General features: G+C 30.5%; 1 protein-coding gene across 3 annotated transcripts; it reads right to left on the reverse strand.

Annotated features, from left to right (window-relative positions):
* Positions 1 to 2,539: 2,539 nt before the first annotated feature.
* LOC123291761 (zinc finger protein OZF-like) lies at positions 2,540 to 22,057 on the reverse strand. 3 transcript variants are annotated; one of them, XM_044872170.1, is made up of 7 exons: positions 21,868 to 22,057; positions 17,784 to 18,392; positions 16,184 to 16,298; positions 10,821 to 10,982; positions 9,428 to 9,652; positions 5,511 to 5,752; positions 2,540 to 2,723 (listed from the first exon to the last, which is right to left on the reverse strand). In XM_044872170.1, the coding sequence occupies exons 1-6, from the start codon at positions 22,021 to 22,023 to the stop codon at positions 5,553 to 5,555; spliced, it is 1,467 nt and encodes a 488-aa protein (XP_044728105.1). In that variant the 5' UTR covers positions 22,024 to 22,057; the 3' UTR covers positions 2,540 to 2,723; positions 5,511 to 5,552. The 3 variants fall into 3 exon arrangements, with proteins under 3 accessions (XP_044728105.1, XP_044728104.1, XP_044728106.1); XM_044872169.1 differs by lacking the exon at positions 2,540 to 2,723 and having other exon boundaries at positions 5,501 to 5,752; XM_044872171.1 differs by lacking the exon at positions 2,540 to 2,723 and having other exon boundaries at positions 5,501 to 5,752; positions 17,784 to 18,247; positions 21,868 to 21,996.
* Positions 22,058 to 22,843: the final 786 nt, after the last annotated feature.

Consider the following 22,843-nt stretch of genomic DNA (forward strand, 5'->3'; position numbering starts at 1 on the left):
TTAGCTGTCAAAACTGAAAAGCACGCTTTAAACGCAATAATACAAAATTTCTACAAAATAAATAAATATATCAACGCATTCTACAATCGTTCTATAATCTTTTTATTCAATGAAAATGATCAGCTGGGTGACCTAATGAAAAGTTCATTTTTACTATCGCGGCGCTGATATCTTAAAAATATATTCGGATAGTTTTATTATTCTGAGGACTGATTTTAACAGTACTGGCTAAATAAATTTATATTCAATTATCGAATAGATATAAAAATTTAAAATATTGCATAAAATTTAAATTAAAAACATAGGAACTCTCCGAAGTTTACCATATCTGCTATTTTATCATTGCTATGTATTTTATTAAAAATAAATTTAGAGAATTACTTTTAGTACCTATGTATATCTCGAAATATAGACCTGCAATACTAATAAACTTTTGTCGCTCAATTTTACAATTTGACACTATCGCTGGACATAACTCTATTTCTTCAACTAGGTGGAACCCTAATTTGACGCTCAAAGCCAGCTCAAGCGTCATCGTGAGGTTAATATTTAATCCAATTAATCTACGGAAGGCCAATGATAAATTTGACAAAATTGCTATCAAAAAATTAAAAATATATTGTTATAGAAGGAAACAAGCCAAGAAACATAGCGTTTTATATTTACGGCTAAGCAATGGCTAAGTTAACCGAAATAATTCGCTAGTCAAAAGAACGGTTTCCTTGCGATTAAAAAAAAGTTGACGTACAATGCAAAAAATTTAAATTGGAAAGTTCTAGATCTCAAACTTATCCATTGACGTATAGTAAGTCCGATTTGGATATGTAGGTGCCGACTTACCATACGTATTTTTAATGGCAAGGAAATTGTTTTTTTTTACTTTAGCGAATTATTTCGGTTAACTTAGTCATTGATTAGCCGTAACAAAAAACGCTATGTTTCTTGGCTTGTTTCCTTCTATAACAACGTATTTTTTGTTTTCTGATAGCAATTTTCTCATCCGTTTCATAGATTAATTGGATTAATTATCGTTTTAGTTTGTATCTATTTCCATTATCGTTTTAATTTGTATATAATGTAAACAAAGTAAATGTGTATATTTGTAACTTACTTGTACTGAAGCACATTCTTCTAACATTTCCCTGTATGTTTTTATTAAATTTGGAAGTATTGAATTCTCAAACATTGAAATCATTTTCTCTTTTTTACCCAAACAAATTCTACAAACAATTTCAAAGTCATTTACTCCAATATCTGTGTTATCCATCATTGTAAATAAATTTATTTAGTTTAAACAGTCGGATAATTAAAGTCATCACAAATAACTAATTTCTATAAATTTATTAATTAAGTAGGTTATTTAATCACATTAATATACAAAATTTACTTAATAGCACAAGAGAATTACATAAAATATCATGGTAATAAAGAAAAAATTGATGAATCTTTGAATTTTTTCAGTTGTTTATTAGATTGTAAAAATAAGTCGACCACTTAGGGGCGTACCTAACCCTCTTTTTGGGGAGTAGTTGAGGGTTTTAGAGTTTTTTAAGAAAACAAAAACCATGCATAAAATAAAAAAAGGCCAATTAAAAGTTCTAGCTGAAGTATTTGTGCAGATTTTTTTCAGGTTAATTTCAATTAGTCGTTTTGTGAAACATTCTAGAAAATAAAAAAAAATCCAGAAAATACTTTTCGAAATTAATTTTTTTATAAGGAATAACTTTTACATTTAAACTTTTGTTCTATCTCTAACGGTTTACAATATGCATACTTTTTCATTTGATTGAATGAGCAAAAATATTCCATTTTAAAATTGCCATTGCCAAAAAAACGAAAATGTGCACAAATATCTCAGCTAGAACTTTTAATTAAATTTTATTTTTTATTTGATTCATAGTTTTTTTTAGTAATTTAAAAAACTGACTGAAACTCCCAAATACACCCCCCCCCCTCCCCAAAAAAAGGGAGTAAGGTACGCCCCTGAGAGGACGCTGACTTTTTTTACGTAGATTTTTTACAATCTAATAAACAATTGTGGAAAATTTCAAAAATGCATTAATTTTTTCCTTTTAGATATTTTGTTTCATTGTACTATAACTATTTTACGCAATTAAAATATACCAGTTTATGCCTCTCTTCTAAATCGTTCTCTTTGATCGCTTAATCGAAAGTTTTATAAGTTGGATTCTTATGTTACACTATTTTCCCCACATTTGATTCATTGTTATTGAAATTTAAGTTTTCGAACACATGAAATATTTAAAAGGACGGAAAGGGAAACTACTCAAAATACATTCTTGACAGTAATTGCACCTACTTATAAATTCTAAACCTCATCTCTCGTTTTAAAGTTGCAAAACCTTCGAAACATAATATTTCGAATTTAAAAAAGGGGCTTGGGAAGGGACACAAAACCTTAAATAAATTAAAACATTTATTATATTTATGAATTATTACTATTTTATTATAATATTTAAAACTAACAAATACTTAAGTTGAAAATTAAATATTTTGAATGTACATAAAAAATGCGCGGAAATATTTAACTCCTTGAAATTTTTTTTACGACTATCGCTTTGAATTGTATTCATGAAAAGTGCAAGTTTCCGATCAATTTCAATTATTGTATTCTTTCTTTTTCTTCAATAAAACTCTTTACATTAAAAAACTGTGCTTTGGATCAAAATTTATACAAGGGACTCGATTGTAACACATCTTACCTGTTAATTTTAATTATTTTGATTTTTTTTACTTGAGCTTCCGGGAGAAAATAAATAGAAATATAGTAAAGTCGCTGTCTGATTGTACTATTTTGGCGGCTCGATTATGAAAGCTCTTCTTATCTGTTAAGGTAGTACGAGCACCAACGCAATTTTAGATTTAGATTTGAAATTATTTGTACCTTATTACTTATTATTGTTGTTCACATTTAATTATGCACACAATATTTACATCATGGTCTGTTTGACTAATTTTGATATATAATATGTTACATTCAATCGTAAACTAATTTGACAAATACTTGTCTAGTAATCTTAATTAAAGAGAATTGAAAAAAATACACTCGAACCAGGACTCGAACCCGGACTTCTTGGATTCATGTCAAGCGCCCTACCAATTAGGCTATTCGAGTTCTAGACACGAATGCAATTTTTTCAACTCAATGAATTTTTTTTACTTTGTTATCCACTTTATTTATTATTATTACTTATTATTGTTGTTCACATTTAATTATGCACACAATATTTACATCATGGTCTGTTTGACTAATTTTGATATATAATATGTTACATTCAATCGTAAACTAATTTGACAAATACTTGTCTAGTAATCTTAATTAAAGAGAATTGAAAAAAATATTCATATTATATATCAAAATTAGTCAAACAGACCATGATGTAAATATTGTGTGCATAATTAAATGTGAACAACAATAATAAGTAATAATAATAAATAAAGTGGATAACAAAGTAAAAAAATTCATTGAGTTGAAAAAATTGCATTCGTGTCTAGAACTCGAATAGCCTAATTGGTAGGGCGCTTGACATGAATCCAAGAAGTCCGGGTTCGAGTCCTGGTTCGAGTGTATTTTTTCAATTCTCTTTAATTAAGATTACTAGACAAGTATTTGTCAAATTAGTTTACGATTGAATGTAACATATTATATATCAAAATTAGTCAAACAGACCATGATGTAAATATTGTGTGCATAATTAAATGTGAACAACAATAATAAGTAATAATAATAAATAAAGTGGATAACAAAGTAAAAAAATTCATTGAGTTGAAAAAATTGCATTCGTGTCTAGAACTCGAATAGCCTAATTGGTAGGGCGCTTGACATGAATCCAAGAAGTCCGGGTTCGAGTCCTGGTTCGAGTGTATTTTTTTCAATTCTCTTTAATTAAGATTACTAGACAAGTATTTGTCAAATTAGTTTACGATTGAATGTAACATATTATATATCAAAATTAGTCAAACAGACCATGATGTAAATATTGTGTGCATAATTAAATGTGAACAACAATAATAAGTAATAATAATAAATAAAGTGGATAACAAAGTAAAAAAATTCATTGAGTTGAAAAAATTGCATTCGTGTCTAGAACTCGAATAGCCTAATTGGTAGGGCGCTTGACATGAATCCAAGAAGTCCGGGTTCGAGTCCTGGTTCGAGTGTATTTTTTTCAATTCTCTTTAATTAAGATTACTAGACAAGTATTTGTCAAATTAGTTTACGATTGAATGTAACATATTATATATCAAAATTAGTCAAACAGACCATGATGTAAATATTGTGTGCATAATTAAATGTGAACAACAATAATAAGTAATAATAATAAATAAAGTGGATAACAAAGTAAAAAAATTCATTGAGTTGAAAAAATTGCATTCGTGTCTAGAACTCGAATAGCCTAATTGGTAGGGCGCTTGACATGAATCCAAGAAGTCCGGGTTCGAGTCCTGGTTCGAGTGTATTTTTTTCAATTCTCTTTAATTATTTGTACCTTATTTTCAACTTTGATGATGAATTTTGTTCTAGTTTCATGAAAGTAGACGAAAAATAAGAATAAATTTTTTCGATATGTGGCTTGGTTTTCGAAATATCGAAAGCTTAATAATAATTAAACTAAATTTTCGATATTTTGAAAATTACTCCAGGTATCAAACAACTTTATTCTTACTTTTCGTTTTATATTGTCAAGTATACTTTACTCCTAAAATTTTCAGTATTGATTTAGTCTTAGTCCAACTTCATGTAAAAAACAAACAATTGACTGAGTTAATTGTTGAAATACCATGCATAGTGTTGATTACTCATCACATCACATTGCACATACATATACAATTTATATAATACATACTATACAATTTACGCCTAATTTGCCCCGTCACGGGTAAACAGTGATGTTTATAAAAAAATGTTACAAACAAAAGTTGCTTATTTTCATTTCAACTTTTGTTCTATCATTAACGGTTTACAAGATAATAGGTCAAGACCCAATTGACTTATGTTGCTCATTTACGAACTCTACCTCACTTTTTACGTCCTGAGTACGCTGTAAAAATTTCAACTTGATATCTTTTTTCGTTTTTGAGTTATCGTGCCCACAGACGGACGGACGGACAACCGGAAATGGGCTAATTAGGTGATTTTATAAACACCTATACCAAAATTTTGTTGTAGCATCAATATTTTTAAGCGTTACAAACTTGGGACTAAACTTAGTATACCTTGCATATTACATATATGCATGGTATAAAAACGATTTTTACTAAAAATTGTCTTGGTGCTCGTTCATCCTTAATATAAATTATTTTGGTACTTGAACTTCCGGAAAAAAATAAATAAAAATATATTTTTTGAAGATTCGCTAACCCGAAAAATCTATGGGTGACTGATCGCACTGGTTTTGAAAACATATATAACATTGATTCCTGAAGTATATAAGTCAACTAGCAGAGAATTCGTCTCCACTTAATCCTTGTTCTAAGATAATGTTTACCTTTTAACAAGTTCATTATTAAAAAAGCAACGACCAGTCAGATCAGTATTTTGGTGTCGGGAATTGTGGCACATCTAAATGGGTTTTCATATGATTGTTAAGAATGAATTTCTGATCAAACATTTTTCCACATCGACCACAAGAAAAGGGTTTTTCTCCTGTATGAGTTCGTAGATGCATTTTTAGTTTATAACTTTTATAGAATGCTTTATTACAGTATGTACAAACATAATTTCTTTCACCTAAAACATAAAAAATGTTTTTTTGAAATGTAATACAAAAAAAATGCGACTCTTGTTTCGTTCTGTTCAATGTTTGCCCTAACGCAAGGGATGTTGATCTACGCTTCTTTTATGAAAACTGTTAGTTATTGTCTTTAAAGAATCCTATTTTTCTCCTCCAATTTGGGTGCGTTTCATAGCCGTATGATTTTTCTTTTCGAGACATGAGCATATTTTTAAACGGAAACCGCATAATAACAAAGTTATTATGAAGAAAATGATAATTAAGTATAAACTTTCTAAAAATTAACAGCCAAATTCTTAAAAAAAACCAAGCTAAAATATGAAATCATATGCCAGAAATGACAACTTCCCAAAAAACTACTACAGTATTTATTAAACGCTTATAAATATCTGTATCCATTTAAAAAACATTTCTGTTTTTAGCTTTTAAGATAATTAACAAAAATTATAACAAACTGTATGAAATTTAATATAATTATGTTACGCTTGGCAACATTGCATATGTGTTGAAGATATGTCATTGTATTGAAAAAAATAATTTTATTAAATAATATATAATCATAATTCCATTGGGGACCACAAGACCTTGTCGTTGGTATGGAGGCTTAATTGCCGGGCATGCTCGACCCGTTCTACGCTGCGCTAACATACCCGCGATGAGTGAGTGGGCGGTATCCCCTATAAACGGGCTAGGCCGGCGCGTGTGTTGGTTCTCCCTATAAACGGGCTCTCCATGAATTGGTACCTTGCGAGAGGTAAAATGAAAGGCGCGGGTAGGCTAGCGGAGCGAAGTCCGGGTCACCCTCACTGTGTAAGGGTCGGGGTTTCGTGCGTCATCGGGGCTCAGGTGACGGGCGAGCCCTGGGGGGACAGTTTAGCTAATCCGGTGGCAACCAAGAAGTGGCCCACGCGATGTGTTGCGGCCGCAGGCACAACGGACGTGAATTCGTGGGGTCTGGTCACGTGATCTTTAGAACCGTGAAAAGGACAACCGATGGCCCTGCGGCAACGGGGATGGATACCTCATAAATGGAACAGCCCTATTTCTACTTCCATTATTGAGATATCGCAGATCAATCTTCACCTCTGCAAAGGCGCCTCTACTAACTTAGTAAGGAGCATGGCAGTGGTGCGTACAGGCTTATCCATAGCTCTAATACAGAAGCCGTGGGTTGTCCAGGGTAAGGTCGCGGGACTGGGTCTCTCGGGTATGGCTTATGTGGACTCGTTCTCAAACTCGCCGAGAGCGTGCGTTGTGAGCAAGGGGAAAAATGTAACCCTGCTACAAAATTTCTGTACGAGAGACCTAGCTGTAGTTCAGGTCAACTACAGGGAAACAATTGGAAATGGAGGAGGAAAGCTATATCTAGCTTCCGCCTACTTTGCCCATGATAGAGATGCACCCCCAGAGGAAGTGAAAAGGCTAGTGAGGCATTGCATTATTGGATGTGACGCCAACGCGCACTGCGAGGCGTGGAGCAGCACAGACAATAATGAGAGAGGGCTTGATCTTCTGGAATACCTTACAGAAGAAAAATTGGATATCCTGAACAGAGGGCCGGAACCGACCTTCGTTACAGCGGTAAGACAAGAGGTTTTGGACCTCACTTTGGAAATTGGTCGCTTGCAGCGAAAATCGTAAAACCAGAACTGGTTAAAAGAGCGGTGAATTCTTTCGAAGCCTTTAAAGCAACAGGACCTGGTGGAATATATCCGGTGCTTCTGGAGAAAGGCCTGTAAGTCTTCCTCGGGAAATTGACGGGCCTGCTTAGAGGCTGCATCGTGCTAGGCTTCACACCAAGAGAGTGGAAGAGGACTAAGGTTGCCTTCATACCAAAGGTTGGAAAGAAGGATTACACTTAAGCCAAAGATTATCGTCCAATCAGTCTGACTTCGTTCTTACTAAAGACCCTGAAAAGATTGGTGGACTGGTATCTGAAGAGAGAGACCCTGCGGGTCAGTCCCCTACATGAGGAGCAACATGTCTATCAAACAGGCAAATCGACGGAAACGGTCTTGTATTCAGCTGTTAGCTTCATAGAACAACAGATACAAAACAAGGGAGTTTGCCTAGGAGCTTTTCTGGACATCGAAGGAGCTTTTAACAAGACCTTGAGGAGATCCATTGAAGCCGGAGCTAGAAGACATGATATACCTGAAGAGATAATCCGATGGATCAAGAGTACGTTAGACAACAGACAGCTGACTGCGGAATGGCAGGACAGTACATTGAGAGGAACTGTGTCTGTAGATTGCCCACAAGGAGGGGTGTTGTCGCCTCTCCTATGGAGTTTAGTTGTGGATGTACTGATAGAAAAATTGAACCGTTTTGAGTCAAAGCTATCGGTTATGCAGATGACATTGTCATCCTGGTAAGAGGATTCTATGAAGAGGTACTGCGAGATATCCTTCAACAGGCGCTCGACCAGACGATGGATTGGTGCAATGAGAATGGTCTCAGCATCAGAGAAAGTTGGCATCCTAGTCTTCACTAGGAAATATAAGTTGAAACCTCTGAGAAAGATGAGGATCGGAAATAGACAGGTCGACTATTCGACGGAGATGAAATATCTGGGAATTATTCTGGACAACAGTCTCCGATGGAACAAGCACCTGGAAGCCACTTGTCGGAAGGCCATAGTTACCTTCTAGCAATGCAAGAGAGCCTTCGGCCTTAGATGGGGATTGGGACCAGAGGAGCTAATGTGGATTTACACGGCTTAGTTTCCAGGCTCGGTTATTCTGCCTTGGTCTGGTGGAGTAAAGTAGAAAAGACAACTGCCGAAAGACAGCTGGAGAGAATCCAGGCTCTCTTTCTGAGAAGTATCTGTGCACAAAAATATATGTTTAATGATCAAAACTCTTCGAAATAATTAAATATAGAATCTAATAATTAAAAAAATAATATTTTTTTTAATAAATTATTAGGCAAAAATATATATTTAAAAAAAATTTGTTTAAGTTAGCAGCAGGTACTTTTTTCTATAATTCGTTGTATATGTTTTGCATTTTTCGTATGTATTTCGAGGGATTTGAATTTTATAATATAGCACATTTAATCACCTCAAAATCGTAAGTAACTTGACAACAAAAAATGGTAACGCTATGAAATGCTCATCAAATTGGAGGGGAAATAGTAAGAAATTGACACCGTGACGTGGCCGCGTGTCAGAACAAAAATTGAACTTTTTTTCGTTTTAAAAATGATCTGGAATTTATATTTACATGACAACACTTCAAGTGTTAGAATAAATTGGGTTTGTATCGCATCTTCAAGCTCATTTCATTGACCTTAAATTAAGCTCTTATAGAGCTTAAATGATAAAAATTAAATGAAAAAAGTCCGACTCTCTGATAAAAAGTTCGATTCAACACCGATTCAAATTTTCAATTCATTCCTATTAAATTCCGATTTAGTCCAATAGAACCCAATATGAAATTTCAAATTCAATCCCATTCATGAAATGGAATCAATCGGAAATTTCAGTTCAGTTCTATTTAATTGAATCGGGATCCTATTCATTCCGATTAGTAGAGCCCAACAGGACCAAGTATAACAAAGTTATATTCCTGTTAATATTGGGTATTGTTAACGAAACAAAAAGTGTCGCAATTTTATTTTCGCAAAGTGTTCAAGATACAGAATTAATTCAGCTAGAGTATTAATTTTACCTGTGTGAATCTTTTCATGTTCACGTAAATAATCTTTTCTTTTAAACTCTTTATTACAAAGATCACAAGAATATTTTTTATTATCTAGATGTTGAATACGTCTGTGACTTCCCAGTTGAGCTTTATTTTTAAATTTTCTTTTACACATTTCACATTCAAATTTCCTTTCATCCGAATGCCTTGTAACATGTCTTTGTAATCCAGCACTGCTATTAAATCTTGCTTCTAGAAAATAAAATAGAATTTAAGGACGTCGTTAATAGTGTAGTCAAAAAGTACAAATTGGTGAAATATAGAAATAATGGAATAGATCAGTTTAAAATAGTTTAGAATACACCATTAATTTTTTCAAATTTTTAAATTAATATTTAATACCTTAAAAAAATTATTTAGTGTGAGATACTTATTTTTGATAATATTACAACAATCTAAAAATGACGCAAGATTTATTTTCAGCGTTAAATTAAAATTATAAATAATCGAGATACAGTTCAAAGAGTAAAGATTTTTTATTACATATTTCCTCCTCTTTAAGATTTTTTTTTTTTTTTTAAATTTCTTAATATTAATATTTTATGAAATATTGGCGAAAAACAAAAAACGTTTTTTTCATCTTTAATAGTACAATGAAATTAAATATTTAAAAGAATGTGTGGGTTTTTATCACTTTCTTACAAATTACAAAAAACTATGCATCAAATAAAAACAAGTTCAATTAAGAGTTCTAGCTGAAGTATTTGTGCACATTTTCGTTTTTTTCGACTTTCTAACTCCAAAATTGACCGAGATATGCCAATTTTAAAATGAAATTTTTTTGCTCATTCAATCAAATGAAAAGTATCCATCTTGTAAACCGTTAGAGATAGAACAAAAGTTTAAATGTAACTTTTATTTGAATCATTCTTTCGTAAACAACACTGTTTACCCTTCAGGGCGAAACTGTGGAAAAAACTTTTGTATCCATTTTTCTCCAAAAAAAGTGGGTTGATTTTTTTTCAGGTTAACTTCAACTAGTGGTTTTGTGAAACATTCTAGAAAAACAAACAAAAAAAAATTCCAGAAAATACTTGCGAAATTTTGGAAAGTATTTTGGAGAAGCCCTTGTGAGTAAAAAGTTATGCTTAGAAAAAAATATTTGAAATAAAAGTTGTTTATTTTTTTATAAGAAATAACTTTTTACTTCAAATTTTTATTCTATCTCTAATGATTTACAAGATTTTTTTTTTTTCATTTGATTGAATGATGAAAAAATTCTAGACAAAAATTTTTAGACATCATTCCGAAGCCAACAAGCTATCATACGTAGTCTTACTACCATTATTTCTATATTTCATCAATTTGAATCTGTTGTTGACTAGACTATACATTAATTCTCAAAAAAATAAATATTTACCACATTGAGTACAAGGATATGGTTTTTCTCCTGTATGCGTTCGTACATGAACAATGTAATTACTATAATTACTACCAACAAACTTTTTTCCACAAAATGTACATAAATAACCTTTGTCACGCTTTGTAACCTTATTTGATGCACCGCTACTGGCTTTCGAATCTAAACAGAAAATCAAAAGTTAATAATTTTTTAACCCATCAGAACAGTCCCGTAGAGAGATTCTCTCACGCTTATTAAAAAATTTTTTCTTTCAAAATTTCATATAGAATGCTCAATTGAACCTTTTCGTTAGATAAAATTACGACTTGTGTATGGATTAAAAGTTAAAAAGGCAGCGAAGCTTTGAGGTTTTTCTTTTCAATAAGTACTTTTTGTAATTTTTTACTTTCCCGGAGTGGTGCAACATGTCTAACCAACAAAAAAGGAGTAAAAATATCTTAAGTTTCGAGTTACTTTAGAATTTTAAACTATTTTGACTTTTTTTAAAAAAATTAACCTCATAGGGTTCATATAAGTTTTTTTAGGGTTAATAATAAGTTTAAAAATGGCAGCCATTTTAGCCAATTCACTAAATTTGAAATTTTGGACGAACTATTCGACGGATTTGGTTATAATTTTAACTGAAAATTGTATATATTAAAACCTACTTTTGGCATTAGAGTTACAGTTAAATGAACTGTTTTACCATATATATTTATACATATATATATATTACTTGGGGGAGGAGGGGACGCTCCCTCTCCCAAATATGAGGTGTAGTTTTTAACATTTACTACAAACCTTCCAAATTTGGATATGCATCGATGTCTCCTCTTGCGAATATAAAATAAAAATGATAAAATTTCTGAAAAAATGCCATTTTTGACGCCATTTTGTTGGTTAGACATGTTGCACCACTACGGGAAAGTAAATGTTTGATGTGAAAAGAAGAAGAACCCCAAAGTTTCGCTGCATGAACTTCACTCGTTAACTCTTAAGGTGGTGGAAAATTTAACTCTTAAGGTGGTCAAAAAGAGGATGAAAGTTTATGGGTACATTATAATAGATCAACTGGAAAACTACTTAACCAATTTTGAAAATTAAAACCAATGAAATTGTGAAAAAAGGGGAGTAAGTTACGGCAAATAAAGTGAAAGTTACAATACAATAATCTTATTATTTAAAATTATAGTTGTCCAACGAAGCGGGTGGTTAACAGCTAGTTATATATTTTATAAGTGACATTATCTATCTAAAACATTTAATAAGTAAGTAAATTTAATATACTATTCTTTCACATGAATTAATGTACTATTTTCACACGTAAATATTGTAAACAAAGTTTGAAATTTCGCTCTTAGCGCTTGCGCAATATTGTGAGATTTTCTCTCATCACAAGTAAGATGATGGGAAATGTGTCAAGCGGTTGCGCTGCCACGAGTGTGTGTGAGGCATACTAACCGTCAATTAAAGTACTCTTATATATACTGTAAGAGTAAAGCTGGAAAAAGGTCTAAAGGTTGCAATTCTATGGAACAATATGACTTTTTATGGGATCTGACTCAAACTGTTCGTATGAGTGTGTAGAACGACGCCATATTGATTAGAAACCGTGCTTTTAGCTACTACCTAAACCCAGCTACTTCTGCTGAAAACCCATGAAATTTGCGAAAGCAATTATTGGATCTTATATTGGGCTATTCTCAGCATTTTTGGTCTCGTAGCATTTAAAAATACAAAACCTAATTTTTATGAAAATTTAATCTTATCGAAATTAACGATTATTGTGTTATTTCGATCAAATATTTGACTTGCTCTTTCCCCCTCACCTCACCGTTTTTGAGATATAAGAGTTATAAAAAAAAATCGCTTTTTTTAGCTAAAATTCTGTCATCAACAAAATTAATGATTATCGTATGATTGTGATCAAATTTTTGATTTAGAAACCATTGAAATTCTTCTAAGAACTTTTTGTTTCTTGTCATTTTTCAACTTACCTCACCGTTTCCGCTCTTTTTCTGAGATTTAAGCGTTGTACGCTTTTTCTTTGTAAAGCTTTTATCTCGAAAATGCTAAATTAAGGTAAAACAACATATATTTCAATCGTTTTTAAATGAAATATTTGACCACAATCATACGATAATCGACAATTTTGTTGATGACAAAATTTAAGCTTAAAAATAGGACCTTTTTAAAAACGCTCACATCTTAAAGACAGTTAAGGTGGGGGAAAAAGAGTCAAAACACAAAAATTGTTTAAAATCATCCAAAATATGAGATACAACAAGTTTCAAGTCAAATATTTGATGGAAACCACACCAATAATCGTTAATTTCGACAATATCACATTTTCATTAAAATTATAGGTTTTGTTTTTTTTCCATCATTTGCATCTCAAAAACGGTGAGTTTTAGAAAAAAATATCGCGAGACAAAAAATGCTGAGTATAACCCAAAATATAAAGTCTAATGAGTTTTTAGCAGAATTAGTTTGGGCGAATTTCTAAGCGAAGGCGAGCGTGATCTTAGTAAAAGCACGCTTTCTAATCAATATGGCGTTGTTGTACACACTCATTCGAACAGTTTGAGCCGCGTCCCATAAATAATACACAGTGAGTGTCTCGCATTTTAGATGAAGACACCCTCATATTTTCGTTATTTATAGGAATATCAATTTAAAATTTTGCCCAGTCATAAAGGATGATGATGGGTCACATTTTTTAAGAGACAACCGAAATCTAAACTTTACACTGAGCCTACTACAAATTGACAAATATTAGTAAAATTTTGGTTTGATTCTGAATATTACCGGATTAGAGATATCGAAAAAAGTTATTAGCAAAAGTTGCTTAGAATATTTTTTTAAACCCATATACCGATTTTCATGACAAAATTCGCTTTTAATTTTTTCATTATATTTCCACACTCATAATTATTACAAGTATATTGAAAAATTTTAATACATAACATTATTAAATTATCAATTTGTCCAATTTTTACATTCCATAGCATGCTAGAACTAGTGTGCTATGAAATTAAATGCAACACACTGTATATAAAAAAAGTACTTTAGTTGACGGTTAGTATGCCTGGAACACAGGTGGCAGCGCAACCGTTTGACACATTTCCCATCATGTATTGCAGGATTAGAATACTTTCCTATATAAAGGATGTTCCAATAAAAATGTCGGTAAAAAATAATTAGCCGTTCGTTTGTAGACGGCTGAAAGGTTTAGTAAAATAGATTGTTACACTAGACCACAGCGAATTCTCATTATGAAGAATGATTATCAAAATGGTGAATGTTTCGCAGCTACAGTTTGAAAAATGCGTACAATAGGAAATATTCATGAAATTTAAATTTGGTTCAAATATTTTTCTTCCGTGACTTTAATGACTGGACATTTCAACTAAACCATTATTTTAGTAATTAATAATTACTTAAAATTAATTAATAAAAGTACAAATTCAGTGAGGACATTTAAAAATTTCTAAAACGGAAATTAAAATTCTGTATAAAAATTTGAATTTCCGTTTTAGAATTCCGTGACATCATAGTACGGGCTTGTCAAAATTTGTTAACATACTGTATGGTATTATTTACTTATATTTTATATGGTATTTCATTAAATTATACAATTCTACGGCTTTTTATTAGAAAGCTTAATAATAACGAGTATAAATTCTGTGTTGTAACTTCATTTTTTTAAAGTGTAAATTATACATTGAACTGTCACCAATTGAGAGCGCCAAAAAACTGCGTTTAAATATCTCAAAATTACAATGTATTTTAAATATTTTTTTACATTTAAATACAGCATTTTTAAGCAGTATTTATATATTTTACTTTGTTATAACGGTGTAAACAATGAATTAAAAATATTTAAAAAAAACACATGAATATTCCCTATAGGGTATTCTACTACGTTTGAAAATATTTGAAAGTACTTCAAAATGTTGATTTTGCTAATAAAAAGCCAACAAAAATTTATTTCGGAAAAATACGCACACTTTCTTACAAAAAACTTAAATTTAATGTTAATCCTTTTTTAATAACTGTCAAAAACGCGGGTATCCAATTTAGTGACGTAATATCGGTATCACTATACAAAATAACACAGATAAGTTTGACAGATATATTCATAGACAACTAATTATAATAAATATAAATATTTATTATCTATGGATATATTATACCCAGCTGTCTACACTGAACTAACTGATGGTCTATGGTTCATACCGATATGACATCACATTAGGGCTTGTTCGCGTTTTAAGTCACGTGAAATACAATTTAAAAATTGCGATTTTTAATTTTAATATTATTAAAAAAAATGTGCTTTTATAACTCTGAGAATAATTAAATTTAAAATCAGATTATTTAAGTATAATTTATTTTTCACTACCGAAAGTACCCTATTCTGAGCCATCGAAATTCTCCAAATAAAGCCACAGTGAACAGATTAATGAAAAAAATCTGAGCAAACTGGGTCTGTAAATAACGAGAAAACAGAAACACGGGCCCATTTTGGTCGCTCGACTGAAAATATCGCTGCAGTGTAGAAAAATTGAAAGATCAGCATGTGGTTTCAATAGGACAAGGCAACATGCTATACAGCCAGAGAAACTATTGAATTACTACATGAGTAATTTCCTTGCCGCATTTGGATTTTTTTTCTTTAGGATGATTGAAGCCTTAAAAAAGAAAATACATCGCTGTATCACTGAAATCCCGCAAAATTTATGCGATACCGTCATTGAAAATTTCATGAAAAGAGTACGTCTGTGCCAACAAAGCCGAGAGAGTCATTTTTCGGATATCTTATTCCATTCATAACCTCATGATGTGTACTTCATTAATCAATAAATGTTTCAAACTTATGTTACAAATATGTAATTAGATTATTTAAAATTCAAAACCGACGTCCTTATTGGAACACGCATTATTATCTTAATCACACAGTCATATAATAAAATATATACAAGTCATTTAATTTCTGACAAAACCATGGGTCTCTTTATGAAAATGTTTTAGTTACATTATCAAACATTAGACAGCGCCACATATGTCGAATCCAAATAGCGATGTTAGTAGAAAATTTAAAATAAATAAACAAGTTTAATTTTATATAAATTCTATTTATATTTTCATTAAATTAATAAATAGTTTTAATTAATTGGTAATAATAATATATGTTGAAATAAAAATTAATTATTAATAAATAAATAAATTAATTATTGGCCAGTGGTTTGGATTCGATACTGGTGGCGTTGCTAGTTAGCAGTTTTGGGAACTTACTCATACATCAAAAACGATAAGCCTGATTGTTAAAATTTGACTATCAAATAATAGAAGCATAATAGGCAAAAATTTTCACTTACCGCTTTGTTTACGTGGTTTTTCTCCTGTATGTTTTCGTAAATGAACAATATAATTAGTTTTGTGTGAAAACGCTTTTCCACAAAGAGTGCATAAATAACGTTTAGCTCCATGGATCTAAAATATACATATATATTTCAGACGGTAAAACAATAAAAAACTTCTCTCACCCTGGTGGAAATATTTTCTGCTAATAGTCTAATTTAGTCGAGCAGTTTTCTGAAAAACAATTCTAGAAAAATAAGTAAGACTAAAAAATTCTGAAACATTCTGAAAAAGTATGAAAATATCTATCTAAAACTTACTAAGCAGTTTGAATTGAAGCTGCAATATTACAAGTTTTTAAACTCTTCTAGAAGATTTTTTCAAAATTAATCGGAGATTTTATGAAAATTTAGTAAGAATACGACTAAATCAGAATTAATCAGTAAAATTTAAAACATTTCAGATTTTCGAAAATTAATTCCTGTAGGTTTTATCATATTTAATACTTCTCGTAAGGAATATAAAAACTTGCCCTGAAATTATTTAGAATTTTTCTAACTTATTTATTTATTCGCTCTGAAGAGAAACCAGATAAGATATAGTTCATAATATACATAAACACGATTTCAACATACCTCTTGTGCGAGGATAACAATATTTAATATAAACTAATATTGAATACATTCAAGGCCATAATTTCGAAAATGTAATAACGCTAAACTTTTTTGCTAAAATTTGGTCATAGTTTAGCGCAATTACATTTTCGAAATTATGATCCTTAATGTACTCAATATTATTTTATATTAAATATGTTGTTATCCTCGCACATGAGGTATGTTGAATTCATGTTTATATATATTATGAACTAGATCTTATCTGATTTTTCTTCAGAGTGAATTAATAAGTCTGAAAAGTTCTAAATAATTTCCTGACAAGTTTTTATATTCTTTACGAGAAGTATTAAATATAATAAAACCTACAGTAATTAATTTTTCGAAAATCTAAAATGTTTTTAATTTTACTGATTAATTCTGAAAAAGTTTTACTCTTACTTTAGCTAAATTTTTATGATATCTCTGATTAATCCTGAAAAAATTCCAGAACAGTCTAAAAACTTGTAAAAATGCAGTCTTCAAACTGCTTAGTAAGTTTTATATAAATCTTTTCATACTTTTTCAGAATGTTTCAGAATTTTTTAGACCTACTCATTTTTCTAGAATTAGGCCTTCCAAAATAACTGAAAATAAGCGATTTCATGAATTTATTCAAGGGCAAAAAAACTAAAAAAAAAAGGATGGTTTCGGCCCTACCTAAGTTTACCCAACACGCGCAGTCTCAAAAGTGTTAGGGTTGCGTTAATTAACGCTATGAAACTTAAAAAACAATGTATAAAACCCTAACACTTTTGAGACTGCGCGTTAGTAGGGTAAACTAGATGCCGAAACCATCCTTTTTTTAGTTTTTTTTTTTCGCTTTTGAATAAATTCACGCAAAAAATTATTTTGGGCCGACCAAATTGTTTTTCAGAACACTTCAAGGCTAGATTAGACCATCGGCAGAAAATATTTTCACCAGGGTTGCATTCAAGTTATATATTTAAAAAAAAATTATACTTACACTTAAATGACGATTACACGCTTGCACATTTTTAAATTCTTTGCCACAAACCATACACACGTTATGGTCAAGTACATGTTTCTTTAAAGTAGTTTTACATCCACAAAGTTGTTTACATATTTTACAACGAATTATTTCCGGTGAATGTCGTCTCACATCTCTAATCATATCAAAAGTTTTATCACAATACATACATTTCACTATTTTTGAATGAGTCAATTTTTGATGTTTATAAAATTCTGATTTCAATTTAAATACTTTGTCACATTCTGTACATTTATACTTTTGTGCCGTACTGCTATTATTATCATTTGATTCCTTATTCGTATTTGTGTTTGGTTCTTCTTTAACAGGAATTATTTCCTTTTTTATCGATTCATTTAGAGATGCTTCGTCCGAATTATAAAAATTAAAAGAACTATCTTCATTTTTAAATTCAACATCTTCGTCAAGTGAAACTTCTACTTTTATATTTGGTTGTACGCTTGCGATAATTTGTTCTAATAATATTTCAGTTGATAAATATTGAATTTTAAATTTATAAGATTGTTCCAAATAATTTATACATTCTGTGCAGATGTTTTTGGGTAATAAATCATCAGTGTTTATCTACGAAATGTTTTAAAGAAGTATGGAAATATAAAGTTTAAAATTAATAAAAAATAGGTGTATTTTCATACTGACGCTTGACACTGGGTTTGAGCGTCAAATTAGGTCTCATGGCCAGTTTAAGTAGTGCCACCTGGAAAAAAATTTCAAAGCAGAGTCACATCGTAAAAAGCTAAACATAGTTTTGGACAGTCCTACTAAGGAAGACTCTATCTACCGATTTTAAATGAAAACTTATAACAGGTCACTTTATAGACATAGATGAACGACTTATGGTTGGTCATATTTATGGTTGTTAATTATATGCTATTTATATTGATTACTTGCAATTAAATAATTTAAATGGGCTATATTAGTACAATCAACAAACCTAGAATATATGATTCCTACGAAAAATTGTTTACTGGGTGTATCGACTTGCGGTTTTTTGCATTGGTTTCACAAAATTATCCTAAAAAAAGTCTATATGGTTTTTAGTTTTAGCCCCCGCACCATTGGGTGGAAGGATGTTTAAATCGTAAAGTAAATCAGATAGAATAAAATAACTTTTAAAAGATTTTAAAAAGGTCAAGCCGAAGTATAAGATATTTTTATTAATAAAGTCCTTTATGCACCTTCCTCCTCGTTTTGGAGGGTCTAAAAAAAGACTCTTAAAATGAAAAAATCATTTTTTTGTAAATAAAGACTTTTAATGTTTAATTTGTTACTTCCCTCTTCTTTAAGCTTACATAAGTAGACTCCCGAAATAAAAATTACCTTTTTTTTTTTTGTTGCAAATTAAATTCAACATTTTGACTGAAAATTCTAGATCAGCGACCCCTAAAATACCTTTATACGTCATTAAAAGTCTTAATTTGAAAAAAATGATATTTTTCATTTTGAGAGTCTTTCAGACTTCCGAAAGGTGCATTAAGAATTTTATTAATAATAAATATTTTAAATTACGGGTTACTTTAGCATTTTGACCTTTTTAAAATATTTTAAAAGTTATTTTATTATATTTGATTTAATTTACTATTTAAAAATCCTTCACCCGAATGGCGCGGGGGTTAAAACTAAAATGTTCCGCTTTAAACCATATAGACTTTTTTTAGAATAATTTTCTGAAGCCAATGCAAAAATCCGCAAGTCGTTACACCCAGCAAACAATTTTCTCGAAAGAAAAAGTTTCGTTTACTATACTAATATTTGGATATATTATATTTAAATATTGATGTCTAGTTGAATGTAATTCAGCAAATGTTATTTTACATGATGTTATTTTTTAGAAGAACTTCCAGAACATTCCTAAGGCGGAACAAAAAATACCAAGGAATGGGAAATAAATAAACCAAAGAGAAGTTTGGATGATTCGATAAACTGGGAATTTCGGTAACAATGCTCACATCAAGAATGAAACAATTGTTTAATTCATTACAAGAAGATAGAGTAAAAAAATTTACAACAAAAGTACTTATAAATATCAACAACAAAGAAGAGCAATCTTTTTAAATAACGGAAAGAGTCAGCTGCCAAAAGCACGCCTTAAACACAAAAATTTCTTCAAAATAAATACATATATCAACGGATTCTATAATTTTTGTATTCAGTGAAAATGATCAACTGGAGTTCTGATAAAAAGTTTATTTTTGAACCACCGCGACGCTAAGATTTTAAAAATATTCTCAGTTAGCTTTTTATTTTCAGGATTGATTTTGACAGTACTGGCTAAATAAATTTATTCAACAATAGAATACAGTAGTAAAGTATCTTTGACTGTTGACCTTTGCACCATCTCGTGTTTTATTTTTTGTAAACAGTGATTCAGCAGAAATAGTAGAAGAGTTGGTATGCATTTTTGGGTAGTTGATTGAGACATTCTGAAAATTCGTCAGATACCTCTCCCGTAATATCCTAATACAAAATACTGACCTGGCTGGAGGGTAGCGGTTTTAAAGTAAACTTGAGTATTGAAAAATGAAGAAAATAAAAAAGCCAGGCTGTTTGTATTGGATTTTGAACCTGCATCATGTTTGCAAAAGTAAATCAATACAAAAAATATGTTTGAGGCAAGTTGAAATTTATTAGGGTATTATTTAGTATTAAAAATAAATATTTTAAAAAAGACAGATCATTTTGGTGGGAATTTCTACCTGCCACGTAATCAATAAAAGCAGTTTTGCAAACATCTTGCAAGGTTAAAATCCCTCGCAAATGATCTGGCTTGCTTATTTTCTTTATTTTTCAATATTTAAGTTAGCTTTCAAAAAAATTACAAATTGCCCCAAAGTTATTTTTGGCAACAAAATATTTTATGTATTTGATAATATAGGGGTTCTAAAGATACCGCTACCCTCCAGCCAGATCTCCATTTTTGTAATAGGATATTATGGAACAGGTATCTGACGAATTTTCAGAATTCCTCTAACACCTACCTTAAATGTCTACCAGCTTTCGAGATAAAACGTCATTGTCATATGGTTACAAGTGGAATTAAATAATTATTTAATACTCAATAAAATGAATAAAAAATAACCCACCCAGTAATAATCCAGAATTGCAATTTTACTGTTTTCATGGCTATTATTATGAATTGGACAGAAAAAAAATTGGGTTATGGCAGTTCGTAAGGGTACTTAAATTTAATTTTTACGTCTGTAATCATCATTAAGTTTATATAAATTATATATAAATCAATAATATAATTAATTATTATTATTATAATAATTAATAATAACAACCACTGTTTACAAAATAAAACACGAGATGGCGTTATACCAGCGTGTAGATCATGAAGACTATATACGTCCGGCACTTGTAAGTTCGCTTATCGCGAGAGTTCCATTGATTTTAATTAAAATTGTATGCAATATTTTAAATTGTTATATCAATACAATGAAGACTATAAGAGAAGGAGACTTAACTTTGGATTTCGAGCAATGCATTCGATGGGCTCATATACGTCCGGCACTTGTAAGTTCGCTTATTTGAATTTGTAGCGCTGATTGTATCTCATGACCATAGCGTATAACCATCATAGTAAATTTGAAGTTGCGCAGAACCAATTCGTATGATATTGAGATATAATCAGCGCTACAAATTTAAATAAGCGAACTTACAAGTGCCGGACGTATATGAGCCCATCGAATGCATTGCCCGAAATCCAAAGTTAAGTCTCCTTCTCTTATAGTCTTCATTGTATTGATATAACAATTTAAAATATTAAAAATGAGTTTTGGTAATTACTTTTAGTATATATATCTCGAGATATCGATTTGTGATATTAGTAAACCTTTGTTGCTCATTTTTACAATTTGGCACTGATATTGGAAAATCTTGTTTTTTTTTCAGTTAAGTAGAACCCTTATTTGACGCTGAAATCCAGCATCAAGCGTCATCTTGATGTTACTATTATCGTTTTAATTTGTATCTATTCTATTATCGTTTTAATTTGTATAAAATGTAAACAAAGTACATTTGTATATTTGTAACTTACCTGTACTGAAGCACATTCTTCTAACATTTCTCTGTATGTTTTTATTAAATTTGGAAGTATTGAATTCTCAAACATTGAAATCATTTTTTCTTTTTTGCCCAAACAAATTCTACAAACAGTTTCAAAGTCATTCACTCCAATAACTTTATTCTCCATCTTTACAAACGACCTTATTTAAGTATTGAATAGTTATCACAATAGGTGCGTACAGGTAAAGTAGCTACGTATTGTGTATTGAATTCAAAAGTATACGAGATGGTTAATTGTAGCCATTTTTATTTTTTACTTAACACGGGACATCAAAATTTCGACGATGATGGTAGTAGCACAAAGAAAAACTAATTTTATATGATAAGAACAGATTACCGAGATTTTTTTGTATCAACGGATAATCTCAGACGCTGTCTGTTGATATTCATATAATTGAAATTGCGCCATCGCAACTTCAGAACTTGAAGAACCATTATTCAAAAAAAAAATTTCACACAGAAGAACCCGAATCATTTACAATAATATTTGATTCGGTGTTATAATTAGAGTAATTACACTATCCCCAAAAAAAGCCCATTGGCGGAGAGCATAGTAAGTGGAGTGGGCAGTTAAATTGACTGCTTCCTTCTTTTTTTGGACTTTTTTTTTACCTTATAAAATTTGCAATAAATCCTTTTATTTAAAATATGATTAATTTTCAATTTTTTACTTGAAAATGTTATAGGAAATGTCAAAATAAAATTATTGAAAAATAATAATTAAACTTGTTTGTTTAGATAAATTGTGAAAATAAGAGACGAAATTACATAAATAATATTTTTTAAATGTAAATTAACATAATTACTTATTTAAATTTGTTACATTACATATTATTAAATTTTCAATGTAAAGCTTATGTGCGATGCATAGACTTATACTTGCATCTATACAATTATATTAATAACAAGTGAAAACAAACATTTGAATGAGTTAGTTGTTGAAATAC

The sequence above is a fragment of the Chrysoperla carnea genome, chromosome 2 (genome assembly GCF_905475395.1).
Source record: "Chrysoperla carnea chromosome 2, inChrCarn1.1, whole genome shotgun sequence".
Lineage (NCBI taxonomy): Eukaryota > Metazoa > Arthropoda > Insecta > Neuroptera > Chrysopidae > Chrysoperla > Chrysoperla carnea.